Here is a 19411-nt window from a genome sequence, read left to right as displayed (position 1 = left end):
CTTGCTGTGGATCTAATTTTAGAGGAGTACAACGATTTTAGTCCTGTAATCTAAAAGAATGCTTGAAAATATAGGAGTAGGGTGAAAGTAGAGCAAGAAGATATTTGAAAATGATGAATATTTTTTTTTTAAATATTTTTACTATTTTTTTAAAAAGTCAAATTGTTGAATTATTTTTCATTAAGTTATATACTAATTTATCCTTCCTCTATATGTTACAATTCTATATTATTAATTTCTTTAAATTTTTCAGTTATATGACAAAGAAAATAATATAAGTTATTAGTGACCTATATATTATTGTAACTAATTATTACTGAGTATAATAGATACAATATAACTTAATCAAAAGAATGAGCAATAGCAAAGTTCAAACATATCCTAAATTTATAAGATACAATTGATCTATAAATGCACAAAAAAAAATAATGACCTACTAATCTAAAGAATCATATTGAAAAAAAGAATTAGACCATAATTACAAAAATTTGCTATTAACCAAGACCAACTAAAATCTTGGACCCAGGATTGGAAACTTGTTAAAACCTTTACTTGTCCAAATGGCAAAAGCAACAACTTTCAGTCACTTCTGATGTAATGCAATATTATTGAAACTAGCAATCTTTGAACCATTAAGCATACTTCTCCACAAACTCATTTAGAAAATCAACAAGCTTGTCTTTATTGACGTTTGATATCATCACCACATGTACTATATTTTTCTGGCATACTTCAGTTTTGTTATCTGAACACACAAGGCATTAGACACCCCACAAATTTGTGGTTGGAGACTCTAACACTACTAATGGATTTTTTAAAAGAAACTCTTGGAGCCTGATATAATTTTTAAATGCAAGACAAATAACAAGCTACAGTAGCATAGACAAGGTTATGTGCCAGAACCAAAATGCTATAAAAAATAAAGAATTACAACAAAAGTACAATAATACATACGAGTTCCAATTAAAAAAGAGAGGAGAAAAAAATAAATATGCATTCAATATCACGTTTCTAAAATTTAAATATTTCTGAAATTTAAACTAACAAATTTTACAAAAGATATCATGAGATAAAATTAATCAAATCCCTTCAGGAGTGCATCCTCGTCCAAAACTATACAAGCCAACATAATTTTTCTTGATTGCTCCATTGTTGTATACTAATACGGTGGAAAGATTTCGATCTGAATAGTTAGAAATGTAATCAGTTGATATTATGTTGACAAATTTTGTTGCAAGATGTAACCAGTTCTTCAATGAATTGCATCAAAATCTCACATTCAGTAATGCTATCAAAAATAAAAGTATAATAGATTTCATCAATCAGCACAAGAAGCATAACAATAAGATTAAACAAATTTGGATCACCCAAATAATTTATAGATATTATATGAGGACGTGTGGTGTTTGAAAACATTTTCTAGAATTTGAATATAGAAATGTCATATAGCATACTTATCTTTGTAAAGGATGACAACTATCCAAACATTAGAGAGAGCCTGTAAAACCTCTAGAACGAAACTAGATCATGACTTGGGAACCACAGATTCAAACCTCAAAATTTTAGCTGCTTCCTTGATCTCAGCTAATCTCTTTTTCCTGTTAAAGCATAATGATTTATATCATAAGATATAGAATAAGAGCAAGACTTAATCTACTTACACCTCATTCATTACTCATTCCATGCCAAACTCTCAATTCAAATCTTAACGAACTAACCAAGCATTAAGATAAGTAGACTTTTTCATATCTCCATAAAGGATATTGAACTCTCAGAGTTTATGAAGTCCCTAAATTGAATTTGCAAGTTATAGTTCACAATTCAATTTTATCTACGCTTCATGACTTCAAATGAACTCTAGAGTTTGATATCTTTGTTCAAGATTATTTGTTATAAATCTTAAATTTATCAAACTAAAGCAAAACAAACCATGATTACTGGCCAAATTTCAATCAACAGAACACAATCTACCAACAACAACTACTATTATTCAAATAGCTGGGAACAACTATATTTAGGGGTGGTAACATGCACCCTACCTGCAGGTATCCAACCCGACTCCACCTAGTCGGATAGGGTTGTCAACCCAATTTGCAGCGAATAGGGTAGAGTGCAGGTAGGATTCTCGTGCAGGTCGGGTAGAGTTCGGGTTGAACCTCAACCCTATCCGACTAACTCGCACCCTATATATGTATATGTTATATACTTATATAAAAAATATGTTTCAAATAGATGTTGAATCAAAGACTTCTCACTAAATACAAAAAATTTTTAGCCACTAAAAGAAGATCATTAATTAACAATTTAATACTTTTTTTTTTACATAAAAATCAGTTTTATTTTAAATTATCATCAAGTTATATAATAACTTTGCATCTTTTTGTAACCCGTGGATAAAGTTGGATACCCGCAGGTTAAGAACGGGTAGGGTTAGGATTGGGATATTCTCAACCCACAGATAAGGTAGGGTTGAGTTTATATAAAAATCTCAACCTATGGGTAAGGTTAGGATTGACTCCAAACCCGACCCTACCCTACCTATTGCCACCCCTAACTACATTGATCAAATGACGCCAACAGTACTATGTCATACACCATGAATTGTATTTTAGTTCTTGTCCTACTTCCACAATAGAGGTTAAATTTTAAACATGAAAAAAATAGGAACCTTATTCAATTAGAAATTAAAATAGTTTCTACCAACAAAATTTCAACAATGAAATTCAATCATTCAAGCATAATCAAGGACTCCTAATCCATTTTGAAACTTCTATTTGAAAACTGGTTTAGTATAAAATACTTTTGAAATCAAAACAACATTCAAGTAAAATTATTAAACTCAAATAAATTTATTGCCAATGAAAATTGTATTTTTGTACACTTCTCAAAAGGCATATTCTGAAAAATGAATTTATAAAGATTAGGCCATGGATAGATAAAAGAAATGTTACAATTTACAAATCTCAACAATTTTTTAAGACGTTCTTTCGCTGACAATGATAAAAGATACCTGAAATAACAAAAAGAGAAAAGATACAAAAGACAGAGATAGGTGCATTTGTAGATACTTTGAGAAAAAAGATAGTTGACAAAATGATCACTAGAACTAAATTAATAGAATGACAGTATCTTTTAGAAGTTCCTTAGATGAAATATGGGTGTTTATTCTAGGTCATAGTGCAATAACAGTCACAATTTAAAACATTCAAAAATTTACAAACTTGATAGAGATAAAAATGAATACAGCTGCGACAGCGACCCGGAATTTAAGCGGTGATAACGACTATAAAAGCAATCGTGATGATGCTGGCTGAGTACAGAAAGAAATTTTAGTAGAGATTTTCTATTCTTCGAATTTGAAAAGAATGTTTAGAAGAAAAGAAAAAAATTAAAAAAATTAAAAATTTTAAAAAATGTCTAATTATAAATGTTTTCAAAAAAAAATTTATAAATATTTTTATAACAATTAATGATATTCCCACACAAAAATAGAAATAACGAATCCGTGGCAAAAAAAAAAATCAGCCTCGTATTTCTTTATTTTCTTATAAAATTTTATTTTTCGGAAGAAGCTCCCTAGCTATTTTAATTTGTAGTAGCTCCTCATTGTTTCCATTCATTTTTGACGGTCAAATATGGTGTTGTCATCCGCTATGAATATAACAATTTAAACATAAGTATGATTACAATATAGGACCCGAATTAACAAGCTATATAGTCATGACGAAGTAGATTAGGCCAAATTATTGATTGATACACAACATAGGAGTAGAATTTCTAATAATAATATAATATAATATGTTATCTACCTAACTTTTCACTTCTAAACGCTACTAATCTTCAATTGATCTCGATCTAAAAAAGAAATTGGCATGATTAGTGCAAAAAATTTGGGAAACAACCGAAAAGAAAAGGAATATCGTATGAAGGGTGTTATTAGCTACAGCTTTATCCTTCATATATGTCATGCAAATTTTTTTTAACGGTATCTTTTGTCCGACGAATTAGACTAATTCGTTGTAAATTAAAATTCTATACAATGGTTTGATAATAATAAATGAATTACGGGATATACAAAATAAAATTTGAATCTCAATATTTATTTAAACGAACTAATAAATTAATCACTTAACTAACTTAAATTAATTATATATAAATTGTTAGATACCATTTTATATTTTCTTAAAATACATTTAATTTTTATAATCTAAAAATAATTATAATTATTTATTTTTATTTATAAGAACTAAAATTTTATATAAAAAAGTAAAAGTGATGGATTACTTATTTTAAAATATACATTTATTAAATATATTTAAAAGTGTAAAAAATTGATTTTCTTAACTTGAGTCGCTTTCTAATCTTTCTCATCTCCCACGCCAGATTGGAACGAAAAACAATTTTATTTTGGGTATTAAAGTGATAAAGTTGGCTTAGCTGTGGGACACAAACGCATCTGCTTCTGCTTTCTCATCCACATGTAGCTTTCAAATCTTACGTTATTGCTTTCGTCATCACTTTTTTCTTTCATTGGACCTTGCTTCCTTCCCTACATCGCAATTATTATTCGTCTTTGAAGGGTTTTCAAAAATTTCCAGTAGTTAACGCCAGTACTACACACTTCATAAAAAATGTTCCACTTCCATGCATATATCATATATAAATGCTATTTTTTTGATTTATTTAAGTAAAATTATATGTTAGGTAGTGGACATGTTTTCTACAAGATTAACATCGCATTTATTATTGGGTGAAATAATTAATACTTGGATGTAATACTTATGTTAATTATGGAAAAATTACATGAGAAATAATAGTAAAATATTTTAAAAAACTTTATTTACAAGGTGATACAAAGTTAGACATATTTTTGAGAACTATTTTTTAAAAAATTGATTAAACAAATAAAAATATAAGCATTATATTATCATCGTATTATATTAAATATATTTAATATATTTAGTTGTTACCTTAACAGATTATAACTTTTTTTTGAAACATAAAAAGTTTAACACATTAGGGTGGAGCAACAAACAAAGACTCAAAAAATAAAATCAAACACAATGAATATCAATTTTCTATTATCTCTAACATTGTCATCAACAACAAAAAAAATTGATGTCAGATCATTTCTTATAGTTCAAAAACATCCTTTATTGTATTTTCTTAACACCTACTTTTTTTTTGTTAAAAAATCTGTTATTATGTTTCACCCAAATATTCCAAATCACTATAAAGAATTCAATCAGCAATATCTTCTGCTCCTCTTTTTTATTATGCATGCCAATCCAATTCTCAAATATTCCTTTCATGGTTCCTGGGACGACCTATGGTCTCTCAAAACACATCAACCAAGCGCATCATACATGCCACGCAAATTCACAGAAAAGAAACAAATGATGAACAAATTTCATATCTTTTTTACACAGGACACGTATATTGTCACTCTGATGAATCATGCCTAATCTACTCAACCTCTCTTTCGTATTCACCCTGCCGATTAGAACAAACTAACCAAAAAACTCAATTCTCGGAGGTACCAGCCCTCTCCAAATTGAACTTGTGAAACTGTAGATCGTAATCTCCTCCGAAAGAATCTCCGATTGTAACATCTGCATAAAAGAGTTAGTAGAAAAAATATTTTTATTATCAAATTTTCACACTACATTATCTTCTCTACCATTTGATAGTTTCACCAATCTTAATCTCTCATGAAGTTGATGAATAAGTTTCAACTCCCATTGGAATAATTCTCTCCTCCAAAAAAAAATTTTAAATCCATTCTAATCCATTCCAAAACTTACTATCCCCATTTTTAGTTAAAAAATTATAACTAAAAGCATATATTAATTGAACTAGCTAGTACCTAGCTATCCGAGAAAAAAAGAAGTTGAAACAATATAAATAGATCAAATTAATATTAATTATGATTGTTCAGTAGTTTTCATCTCTTATAGCTATTTATAATAAATTATTCAAGCCATTTTGAATTCCGGGAAAATTTGTAAATTATTTTAATCCATTTTGAAGGAATTTTATATGTTAATTAGATCCATGGTTGTGGTGAAGGACTTGAACATCCTATTTCATTCTCCACAGCGAAAAAATATTTGTTGAGTGATGAGAAGTTAGAGAAAGGTGATGATGCATTGGGGAAGAAGTTATCCATAGGCAGAAACGTGAAGGGAAAATAAATCTTTGTTTTCTTTATTTTAGGACCTGTAATGTATCCATATTCAATATTTTATCTAATTGATTTAAGAAATTCTTAATAGAAAATAAACTACTCAATCATGTCCTTTGTTTTTTTTTTTTATAAACTAACTATAATTATGAACCAAAATAATTTATAATATAATTCATAATCAATGTTTCGAGTGTCATCCAGACTAGATATCCTATCCAAATGAAGTATATATTTTGTGCAATTTTATAGTTTTAGTGGACTAACACCTGGCATTCTGAAATAATTATTTGGCTTTATTATTTATTGGCAATAATGTAATATTATTAGAAATTGTTTGAGGGACATCTCAAGACCCAAGTCAGCCTCTCTCCCACCTAACAGAATTAGATATTTGATTCTTATATTAATTAATCCTTTTGACTTGAGTAAACCCTATGTATGCTTTTGATTAAGTTAATAACAAGTAGTTTGATAAGAGACTTAATAATATATCTTTGTCTTAAATAAATAATTAAATTAAAAAAACAAAGCGCTCACGCTTCTCATGAGACTTGGTCGTTTTTGGATTTTTATGGTTAGACTTGAGAAGAGAATTATAAAAGATCAACATGTATAATAAGGAAAACGCTCTAGAACCTAAACAATATAAGGTGAAGAACCCGTTAATTGAAGTGCCTCACATGGTCACATGGTATGTTTGCTGAACCAATTTAAAATTAATCAAATTCAAAGAATTAAATTCATTCTAGTATGATTGTTCAACGGCATGGCTTTGCTAGTCTGACGTGACTTTTATGCCCAAGTTGGTCCAACTTTAATTCTTTTTCTATAAATCTTTAAATTATTTTTTCCAATTTCATGCAAAGTTATGGATTATGGAATACATAAGAAGAAACCGTCAACAAAATGGGTTACATAGAAACTAGTATTTCTGTGATACATATATTCATTTAAAATATATCATGTTGCTATTGCTATTACTATTTATAAGATATATATAGTATAATTTATATTTCAAATGAATTTTTCTATTTCACATATATATATATATATACACACACACACATAAAGTCATAGATTTAAAATTTCGTTGAGAATTTGTAACTTTTTAGTGCTTTCTAGTTTAAGAACCTTAATTATTGTGCTTCTAACATCCCTAAGCAAAACCCTAAAACTTATAGGCATATAGTGGTTTAATTACTGGGACTCAGCGATGTCACTCTTGAGTGACCACAAACAAGTAAACATTGGATTTATATTGGGTGCTTGATTCAGAAGCGTTGGTTTTATAAACTTGATATTGACTTAAAGGGTTCGGTGACTTGAAAGCTATGGCAATGTTAATAACAGAAATAGACATGGTTGTCGAATATATAAGTGTAAACATAGGCAAAAAAAAAAAAAAAAAAAAAATCCTCCCAAAAAGGCAAATGTTGCCCTACAAATAACGCCTCAATCTCTCCTTCATTGATAGTGAAAGATAAAAAAGAAAAAATTATGGTATAACTATGCACTATATATGCAAATTCTAAACTTTAAATTAAACCACTAATAAAAGCGCGCCTCCATGCCCTTTGCATCTTATATGGGAACCACTAAATGAAGGAGAAACCATATGCATAGAACACAGATTTAAACCGCCCAAACCAGTTGACACACTTTAATGCACCTGAAAACTGAAATCACAAGAGAATATAACCTTGTCACCTAAACTGAGCCAAACCCACAAGACTATAAGAATGGAAAAAATCATAAAGTTGCATTCACACTTCACAGATCCGTTAGGAAGCTTCCTCTGAGCATTCAGGACCCAGCTAAGTCCTATCTTCGGGACCAATAGCCAAAAATATTTGGACAAGTAACAACGTTGACACGCAGCACATTCGAGTCAATCCCTTAAAATTCTTGAGGTGCAAATTACATTTATTGAAGCTTGCATGATACATTATAGTTTAAGCAAAGAATTAAATAGCCATTTCAGTACACAACCCTAAGGAAGAGAGTTAAAACGCCAAGTGCCAATTTCCGCCATAAATAAGGCACCACATTGTTAATACTTAATACATAAACATCTAATTGCATTGATTAGGTTAACTATGCTAAATAAACAAAGCTATTTTTCAGTTTTCACCATCCAAATCTCCAATACACCCTCATTAACAACAATAAAAGAAACTATGTGACAGAAAATACATAAAAAAAAAAAAAGATTTTTTAAAAAAAAAGGAAAATACAGTCATCCATTATCCATATCTATCCCCTTCCCCAGATTTACAAACAGATCCTAGCTAGGCCTTCATATCCTGAACCCACAAGAGGGGCAAAAAAGGGAAAACAAAAAAAAGGAGAAAGGAAAGGAAAATTGGGGTGTGTCTGATCTCAATTCTCACATAACCTTCCATGACTCCAGAGTGGGGAAACTCGAGAAAGTGTCAAAATCTGCAGAACCGAGAGAAGGAGAAGCATCCACCAATCCCATGGGCTGGGAGAAAGGCAGTGGGCCTGAGACAGAAACACCGGGCCCAGCAGAACCCGAGTTCGGGCCCACAACCTGCTGCTGGTGATGGTCCAGCAAAAACGCTGACGTGTCCAGCGTCGGCAGCAAGCACGCTGCCCCGGCCGGAAACCTCCCTCCGCCGCCGGAAACAAGTCTCTGAGGCTCCGGCTTCAGCACCGGCGCCATTGCAATATCGGCCGCCGCTCCGCCCCCGAACCTCACGCCGGTGACCTGCTGCACCATCTGCCGGAAGTTCGCCGGGTCTGCCGTGATGAACGTCGTCTGAGATCGCTTCGACGCGCGTGACTTCCGTTTAGTAACCCTCCCTGTTGCCGGTGGAAGCGTCGATCCGCGGCGCTTGGGAGCAGATTCCTGATCGGAGCCGGCGGAGATGCCGGAAACTGTCGGCGTGGAGGCAGCGGCAGTGGTAGCGTCGGGCTTGGGAGATGCGATGAAGGGAGAGAGGACGTCGTCGCCGGAGATGGATTTTTGAAGCGCCTTGGTTAGGGTTTCGGCGTCGCGAGCTATGTAATCGGCGAACCACGTGTCGAGTGCAGGGCGAAAGGCCCATGACTCAATCAAATTCTCGGATGACGCCATAGTGAAAGACTGAGAGAGAGTTTTTGTGCGTGTTGAATTAAATACGAAAGAAAAAGAAGAGAATTTGTATGAAAATGAAGTGATAAATAAAATAAAGAAGAAAAGAGAAGCAGTGGTGGTTACTGGTTACTCAAAGGAATAAGTAGAATTTGTTTGCCATGGTGGTTATGGATGTTTGTTGAGTTTTGTTGTGTTGTGTTGTGGTGTGTGTGGGGGAAGGAAGTGAGATAGGAAGGAGAAGAGTAGTGGAGAGTAGGGTGATAAATAGGGAAGGTTGCAAGGGGTATTTTGGGGAGGGAGGAAGAGAGAGAGAGAGGACAGAGGAGAGGGGTGAGAAAGAAACCGCGTTGTTAGGGGGACGAGAAGACACGCGTCAGATTGTCCGTACGGAGTGCTGTGAGCTAAGCTGATGTTGATGCTCAACTTGGCGGACTCCCACTCCGACTCACAACCTCCCTCGCTATTTCTAATTCTGTAAATTACGAAAAATATATTTTAGAGATTGAGGAATTTTTTTCTATTGTAAAATAAAAAAATATTATTATTCGAAAACAATTATTCAAACTTTAATTTTTTTAATTTATTTTTTTTAAGCAAGTTTTTTGTATCTCGATGAATTTTAAATTCTTAGCGATAGGAACTCAAAGCATCTCTCTCTTTTCCATTAGAAGAAATTAACTTTAATTTTGATTGTCGTCTCATTTAATTAATTAATTAAAATACTTAAAATAAATGTAATTAATTTTTTTTAATAATATAATTTAAATTTATAAATTTAAAAATAATTATTATAATTAATTAATAAATTAATTATTATTTAAATAATTAATATAAATTATTAATTAAATAAAAATATAATTATTTAATATAACTAATTATTATAATTATTATAAATTTAATTATTATTTAAAATAACTAACCCAACAAAAAATTATTTTGTTAAATATAAAAATTAAATGTATTTTTTTATGTAAATAAATTTAATTAATTATAATTTATTATAATAATATAAATAATATTTAATATTAATTATGATATAAATAATTAATAAAAATTATTAATTAAATAAAAATATCAGTATTTAATATAATTAATTATTATAATTATTATTGAATTAATTAACATTTTATATAATAATTTATTTTTTTTTACTTACTTTGTCAAATGACAAGTGTTGATTGAATAATGAGAGTCCCCATTCAAAGGGACTCCCTCTTCTTGAAATTAGTGAGGGAATTCATTTTCTCTCCACTCCAACGTTCCAACTCTTCTTTCTCTCTGACATAATAGGAATTCAGCTCCATTTTTTAACCCGTTGGAGATGCTTAGGAGTGGCAGTGGGGCGGGTAGGGACGGATTTTTGCCCTACCCGACCCCGCCTTGCCGTCCTTGCACTCCACTACTACCCGCCCCACGGGTACCTGTCCCGCCCCTATAAAAATTAAATAACATTCTAATTTTTATATATTCATATATAAATTAAGATAAAAACTTAAAATTCATAACTAAATTAAAATACAAACATAAGATTCATACAATGTCAAATAACTTGAAATTAAAAAAAGATTAATGTTTAATCACTATAAATTTAACAGCATAATAAAGAAATTGCATCAAAAGAGTCTTCAATTATTATTCTTGTTCTTCCACCATTTAACAAACCTACATTGAAAACACAACATATAAACTAGTTAAGTTAAGCATTATGATTAGTAAACAGTAAACACAAAGTTTTACCAAATAATTTGGCACCATTTTAAAAAAAAGGTAAAATAATTTTTCAAAAATAAAAGTAATACCATTGAGAAGAAAGCAACACCAAATTAAAATTCTAAAGCAAAGGTAACAAAAATAGAAGCAACCAACACTTATTTCAGAATTGAACAATCTGCATAGATATAGTTTTCATGGTCAACCAATAAAATAACTCTAATAATGATGCAATTAAAAATTACTATATAACTATGTAAAAATATTTACTCTAACTCTAACTCTGTAAAATAATAAATAAAAAATCCAATCTCAATAATGCCTCATGCTAAGAATATATAAAAAATGAGTCATATTAACCAATCTCACCACTCTTTACCTATTAACCACAACCAATCAAGTGTTACCCCAGCAAAAAATTTTTAATTATATCGAAAGACCAAGTGCAAACTCTACAAGACTGGTTCCAAGTTCCAAGTTCCTAGTCAATCTTTTTAAAAGTAAAGCCAAAAATAAATTAGGGTGATTCTTCATTCTTGTTTAACTAATTTGCTAGTTAATTGTTAAGGGAACGTTGTCTAAAATAAATTAAAAATTCAAATTAGAGTTGGTCCATGGCAGCCAATAACTTTAGCCATTCATCAAAAGAGGGACTTATCTTGGTCAATATAAATCTTTGGGGACCAACATGTGAGTTTGAGCAAAACCACTGTAAGACAACTTGGAAGCGAGTCCTTCATCACATCATCAATTCATTATCATTCATTCATGGTGCTACTATGTCTACTTGTATGCATAGCAAAATTATTTTTGTAAAATTGCAGGTTGCATTCAAATAAAAAGAAAATGTTGCAGAGAAAATGAATGTTTTGCTTGTTTGAATAAACAATATTATGAGTCTAGTTTGACAAAATCAAAGCATCAACAATAAAAAATCAAAAATCAGAATGCACACAATCAAAACATCAACAACACAAAACCAAAAATAAAAGCATCAACAATTAACATCACAAAATCATCCATCAACAACACAAAATCAGATTATCAGCCATCAACAATAATCATAAGTAATATTATGAATTTAGTTTAACTATTATAACATAAAAAATAAATCATACAAAACTAACTTAAAATAAAAACTGAAGAAGCGAGCCGGAGAGGAGTGCTTACCAGTTAGCGGAGAGACGATGAGGGAGAGGCAAGCAGAGACCAGAGACTGTAAACGGGAGAGGCGAGCTGGCGAGGAGAGTGACAGCAAGGACAGTGACGGAGAGGAGAGAAGTGGGAGTGACGCTGACGTGAGCTCAGTAAGGGACAGCGGCGAGGTGACCGAAGCAGTTGAGCAGAGGCTGTGGTCCTTAGAGAAGAGCTGAAGAGGTGAGCTCGGTGGCTGTGACGACACCGACCGGCTGCAGGGACGGGCCGTGGGCGAGCTATGACGGGTGGTCTAGTGCAGCTGAGCAGAGGCGGTCGTCCTTGGAGGCTTGGAGAAGAGTTGAAGAGGGTAGTTGAGGGTTTGGGATTTGGGAACTAGAGTGACGGTGACAATGTGACATCTGAACCCTAATGACCTAATCCCCCAAAAATTATATATGCACTCCGGGGCGGGTAGGGGCGGGTTTATCCTAAACCCGACCCCGCCCTACCCCACTCAACACCCCGCTCCGGTCAGACCCCGTCCCGTTCCGGGTCGGGTTTAAACCCGCCCTGACCAGGTAGGGGCGGGCAGGTACCCACGGTACGGGTACTACTGCCAACCCTAGAGATGCTCTTATGCTCCTTAATCACGTTTGTATTTTTAATTTAGAAAAAATATATACTCTTCAATCGCTCCTATATTTCTAATTTGAAAAAAAATATCAAGATCAAAATTTTTTATTTTAGAAAAATTTAGGTTGGTTTAATTTTGATTAAAAGAAAAGTTAGAGAGTTGAATATTAGACAGATAATAGGTATGATTTTCTTAACATTGCCACGGCAAAGACAACCATTATCATGGCCGTCCATATTTAAAGAAATCATACTTGTTGTCCGTCTAAATTAAACCAAACTAAATTTTTTTAAAATTAGGGTGTGTGTGGTTCAAGTATTACATTGTTATAAAGATTCCATTCCCATGAAAATTAAAGATACTTAAGGGGAAGGTGGGAATTAAAAGGATGGTATTTTGATTCTCTGGAATCAAACTTGTTTAGGAATAATTTTTCAAACTTTGAACCAAACATGGGAATATGATATTTCCATCTTAAAATTTTTAGGAATTATTTATAATTCCTCCAACCACACACACCCTTAAGGTGTTAGAAATACCATTCCTCTATACCATTGTACTCCTGTAATGATGGTCAACTTTTCTTTTCATGTAGTATGATATTTATGAAAAGAGAGAAGTGAAGTTTGTCAGGAGATATAATATAGTGTGTATTTGGATTATAATTTACAAACGAGACTTTGCATAAAATTGATTTTGTAAAATTGATTTTAATGAAAAGCAAGTTTAGGTTAACGTTTTTGGCAATCTTTATATCAAAACTGATTATAGTAAAATAAATGTTATTTGGATTATACTACTTAAAATCACTTTTAGATGAAAAATTACTAAAAAGAGACATTAATTTAAATAATTTTTTTATATACATGCAAAATCAAAACACTAACAAAATTAATATAAAAAATATTTATTATATAAATAAAATAAATACAATAAAAAATAAAATTATAAAAGAGAGTACTATAAATTTTATAATGTCAAACAAAAAAAAAACTATTCTATAAATTTTCTAGTACTGTCAGTGCTTTTTAATTTTGTATTATTTTAGACTATAATTTTTTATTATTTATAGCTCTATTGTTACTTATAATTAATTTTGTCCTTTTTCTATAGGATCATAATTTATATTATACAAAATTTTGATAATAAACGTAGTATATATGAATTACAATTAAAAATTTTACAAAGTCAGAATAAAAAATAAAAAATTAATACAACATAAATAAAAAGTAAATAAAATTCATATGAATAAAATTAAATAAAAAAATTTCATACACAACATAAATATAATGCAGTAAAGGATAAAAAAATTCATATGAATAAAAAATAATAAAAATATCATAAAAAATGTCAACAACATTTGGTATATGAATAAAAGAAATACAATAAAATAAATAAAAAATCATATGAACAAAGCCAAACAAAAATAAAAAAATTCATAAAAAATATACATATAAAAAATAATAAAAAAATTCATAAAAATATAACATGAAAAATCAGAATACTACGCAAATAATATAAAAATATTTATCATATAAATAAAAAATATAATTAAAAAATATAAATAAAAAATACAATAAAAAATATAAAAATTAAAATATGAAAATGAATACTAAAAATAATAAAAAATTAAAATATTCAATTTGCTAGTAATTCAAATAAATCCGAACTATTTTGATGAAAAAAAATTGGAGCGAAGAACTATGAAGAAGTAGGAAGACCTACAAAGAACTATTGTGAAGGTAATAGTTACTGTATCCCTTTTAGAGAAGAAAATAAAGAGTAGGGTTGGTAAAAAAGAAATAAATTTTTCACCTAATTTTTCAAGGGTAATCAACAACCATGAACGTTAAACGAAGAAACTACAAATTTTAGCTTCTCCCGAACGTGCGTTCAGAGGCAGAATCATTTCTACCTTCAAAAAGATAAAAATTGCCAAATATACAAGTGAAACATTTGTAGCCTGTTTTAAACTTTGTGGCTGTTTATCTTGAACTTTGTCTCTGAATAGTTGGCGATAATGTTTTGGGTACCAAGTAGATAACTTGGTTGTGATACTTTTGTTTTCCGAGCATATAGCTTGGCTTAATGATGACTTATCTTATAAAAGATGATGTTTTAGATAATTTTGTGATAGTGTGTTGGAAGTAATCGTATATATGTATTGGAGATGGTCAAAGCCATTCTATTTAAGTGAGCTTGTTAGAAATGATAGTAGATGTTCTAATGTAGTACTTGTGTTTTTGAATGGAAGCGCGGTAAGATTTGTTTTAGTAATTAGATGATATTGTTTGTTTGTACTTCTTCTGAGTAGTATGCTTGGCGTGCGTTTGTTGTTTTCCGAGTATGAAGCTCGGATTAGTCTGTTGATTGGAAAAACTTTGACATTTTCTTATGATGGAAATATTCCGAGGATTATGCTCGGCTCGTGATGTTAGTGTTCCGAGGACAATGCTCGGATAAATCGGAGCGTTCATTAAATGAAACGTGTGTTGACTGTCAGGATGAGAACTCTTTTGATTGCACAGTGAGTTTTGTGAGTACAATGATTTGTTTCGGCCTCATTAAAACCCTTTTCGAGTAAAACCCTTGCGTTTTGGGAAAAAACCTTCGGAGGGAAAAAGAGTACCATCATTCGCTATTATACAGGCTATGTCATGACTGGTATTTCCTTAGAGAGGAGACGTTCCAAGTTCCTGGAAGTTGTTCTCCTCTAAGAGTTTCTAATTTGTAAGCCCCCTTTCCGAGGTTTTGAAGGACTCGGAAAGGTCCTTCCCAATTTGCCGCTAATTTGCCATGTGATGAAGGTTTCCGAGCATCTTCTGTTCGTCTGAGTACAAGATCTCCATTGTTGAAAGACCTGTGAACTACTCTTTTGTTGTGTCTTTGCTCTAGGTATTGTTTTCTGGCTCGCTGCTTTATGGCGGAAATGTCTCTGTTTTCTTCTACAAGGTCCAATTCGGCTTTTCGAGCTTGTTGATTGTTTGATTGATTATAGAGCTCGGTCCTTAATGTTGGGACGCTGACCTCTACTGGAATGAGCGCTTCTGCGCCATATACCAATTTAAAAGGATTTTCCCCTGTGGCGGATTGGATGCTGGTATTGTAACCCCACAGGATTTCTAGGATGAGGTCGGCCCACTCTCCTTTAGCTTCGCCGAGCTTTTTCTTTAATCCCTGCAAGATAATTCTGTTAGCTGATTCAACTTGTCCGTTAGTCTGTGGGTGTTCTACTGAGCTGAAGTGATGTTTAATGTTAAAATTTTTCAGAAAAGTGGCGAGCTTGTGATCTGTAAATTGTCTCCCGTTATCCGAGATTATTTCTCTTGGGATACCGAATCTGCATATGATATTTTTCCATAGAAAAGATCACACTTTTTATGCTGTTATGTGCGCTAGTGGTTGTGCTTCTATCCACTTAGAGAAATAGTCAATTGACACTAAGAGAAACTTTACCTGGCCTGGCGCTTTCGGAAAGGGTCCGAGGATATCCAATCCCCACCTATCGAAAGGGCAGCTTACCTCTATGGTATGGAGCTCCTCGGCTGGGGTTGCTGAGAGGGTGGCGTGCTTTTGACAATTATCACATGCTTTGACTTTTGTGATGCAGTCCCGTTTTATCGTCAGCCAATAGTATCCTGTTCGCAGGATCTTTGCTGCTAATGCTCGGCCGTCGATATGGTTGCCACAGACTCCTTCATGTGTTTCAGCCATAACCTCCTCGGCTTCCTCGTTGCTGATGCACTTGAGCAATGGTTGTGAGTGTCCTCGCCCGTATAGGGTGTTTCCGAGCACTGTATAGAAGCTTGCTCTTCTTCGGAAGAACGGCAAGTTCGGCTCATCATTTGGAATGGTGCCTGTATTAATGTAATCGAAAAAAGGTGTTCGCCAATCTGGGACCTGTGTAATACTCAAAACTGTATCTTGCTCAAAGCTTGGTTTGTCAAGTGTTAGCTGGGACAGTGCCGATGTGTTTTCGGCTTGCCGTGTTGTGGCTAACTTAGATAACACATCGGCCCTGGTATTTTGTTCTCGGTTTACATGGATAATATCAAATTCTTTAAATTTTGAAATTAGATCCTTTGTTATGAGCCAATATTTCTCTAACAAAGGATCTTTTACCTGAAATTCGCCCTTTATTTGATGTACCACTAAGGAAGAGTCGCAGTAGGCTGTTATTCGAGGTATTTGTAGTTGTAGGGCGAGCTTCAGTCCAGCAAGTAGGGCCTCATATTCTGCCTGATTGTTGCTTGCGTTGAAGCGGAACTGTAGTGACTGCTCGGCCACCACCTTGTCTCTTTCTTTTAGTAGTATCCCTGCCCCACTGCCTTCTTTGTTTGACGCTCCATCCACATGTATGCTCTAACTGACCTCTGTATTATGTGTGTCTTTAGTCATCTCCGATATAAAGTCGGCTAGCACCTATGACTTCAGTGTTTTCCTTGATTCGTACTGGATGTCGAACTCGGAGAGCTCGACCGACCACTTTATCAATCTGCCGGCGAGCTCGGGTCTGGTTAATATCTGCCTCAGCGGTTGGTCCGTTCGTACTATGATTGTGTGGCTCTGAAAATAGTGCCGCAGTCTTCTTGCTGTGGTGATTAGTGCTAGCGCCAGTTGTTCTATCTTCGGGTACCTTGTTTCTGTTGGTTGTAGCACCCTACTGATGAAGTATACTGGGCTTTGCTTTCTTCCTGTTTCTGTTACTAAAACCGAGCTTATAGCATGGTTAGATACTGATAGGTATAAATACAGTGGGTTACCTGTCTCTGGTCTTTGGAGGATTGGTGGTGATGTTAAGTGTTGTTTAAGTTCGGTAAAAGCATTTTCGCATTCGTCTGTCCAGTTGAACTTCCTGCCTTTAGAGAATGTCTGAAAAAAGTGATAAGATCGGTTTGCCACTGCAGGTAGGAAACGTGACAGGGCAGCTATTCGTCCTGCAAGTTGCTGGACTTCCTTTACCGTTTTTGGGCTTGTCATGTTCAGCACGGCCTTGCACTTTTCTGGGTTGGCCTCGATGCCTCGAGATGTTAACATGAATCCCAGGAACTTCCCTCCTTGTACTCCGAATGCACATTTGTCTGGATTGAGTCTCATGTTATATGCTCGGAGTTGTCTGAAGATTTCTACTAGGTCGTCACAGTGTGACCCCTGCATAGGTGTTTTTGCTACCATGTCATCTACGTAGACCTCCATATTGCGGCCTATCTGTTGTTGGAACACGTTGTCCATTAGCCTTTGATATGTCGCACCTGCATTCTTTAGGCCAAAGGGCATTACCTTGTAACAAAAATTCCCATGTTCTGTTATAAAAGCTATTTTCCTTTGGTCTTCTGGGTGCATTAGAATCTGGTTATAGCCAGAGTATGCATCCATAAAACTCAAAGCTTTGAAACCAGAGGCGTTATCAACTAATTTATCAATGCAAGGCAGTGGATATGCATCTTTAGGGCAAGCTTTATTTAAGTTTGTAAAGTCGACGCACATGCGCCATTTACCTGAGCTCTTCCTTACCATTACCACGTTGGACAACCATGTGGTGAAGCGAATCTCTCTGATGAAACCTGCATTGAGGAGCTTTTGGGTTTCTTCGAGTGCTGCTTGTTTTTTCTCTTCTCCGAGGTTCCTTTTCTTCTGTGCAACTGGTCGGATTGTTTTGTCGATTGCTAGCTTATGGCAGATGACTTCTGGATTGATTCCGGGCATGTCATCTGGTGTCCATGCAAAAAGGTCGGCGTTCTGACGCAGTATGTGAATGAGTCTTGCTCGGTCTACTCCTTCTAATGCTTCTCCAACATATGTGCATTGTTTGTCGTCTGATGTCAGTGTTACTTGTTGAAGATTGTCCATTGGCCGAGGTCTTTCGCCGAGGTCTTCCCTTGGGTTGAGATCGGCTAGTGTCGCTGTGTTGGCAGACGTGTGGATTGCTTGAACCTGGGGCCGAGCTTCCTGTTTTGTTTGTACTGGTTTTAGACCAGCGTTATAGCATTGCCGAGCTTCTTGATGGTCGGCATACACCGTAGCGATCTTGTTTTCCTGCACTGGAAACTTGACACACAGATGTAATGTGGAAACCACTGCCCTGAATATATTCAGGGCGGGTCTCCCAAGTATAATATTGTAAGGGCTGTAACAATTTACTATTAGATATTGAATATCAATCGACTTTGACATAGGGATTTCTCCCATTGTGGTCTTTAGCCATATGTGTCCCATGATAGGGACTCTCTCTCCGGAGAACCCAATTAGCTCTCCGGAGGAGGGTTGTATCAATTTTTCTGATAATTTTATTTTGGTAAAAGTAGAGTAAAATAAAACATCAGCACTACTACCTGGATCTAACAATGTTTTTCTTACCAACAGTTCTCCGATCTGGATTGAAATTACCACGGGATCGTCGAGGTTAGGGCTTGCCGATTTGAAGTCTGCTTGGCTGAAGGATATTGTGACATCTGGTTCTTTGTCCTTCTTTGGTTGTATAGTTCCTTCGATTGCCAGCATCGCTTTATAGCTTCGTTTCCCGGCCGAGCTTGTTTCTCCTCCGCCTGCGAATCCCCCTAATATGTGGTTGATGACTCCTCTTGGTGGATCAGGAGTCGTCCTTTCTTTTTTGTCGTCGGCGACCGCTTGCTTATGTTCTACCCTG

At 33.8% G+C, this 19411-nt stretch overlaps 1 protein-coding gene across 1 annotated transcript; it reads right to left on the bottom strand.

Annotated features, from left to right (window-relative positions):
- Window positions 1-8244: 8244 nt before the first annotated feature.
- LOC112754653 (calmodulin-binding protein 25) lies at window positions 8245-9789 on the bottom strand. Its single transcript, XM_025802353.3, has one exon. The coding sequence runs from the start codon at window positions 9282-9284 to the stop codon at window positions 8574-8576; it is 711 nt and encodes a 236-aa protein (XP_025658138.1). The 5' UTR covers window positions 9285-9789; the 3' UTR covers window positions 8245-8573.
- Between the last annotated feature and the right edge of the window lie 9622 nt (window positions 9790-19411).

Source organism: Arachis hypogaea, chromosome 16, assembly GCF_003086295.3.
Source record: "Arachis hypogaea cultivar Tifrunner chromosome 16, arahy.Tifrunner.gnm2.J5K5, whole genome shotgun sequence".
Classification (NCBI taxonomy): Eukaryota; Viridiplantae; Streptophyta; class Magnoliopsida; order Fabales; family Fabaceae; genus Arachis; species Arachis hypogaea.
This window is presented reverse-complemented; position numbering and strand designations above follow the sequence as displayed.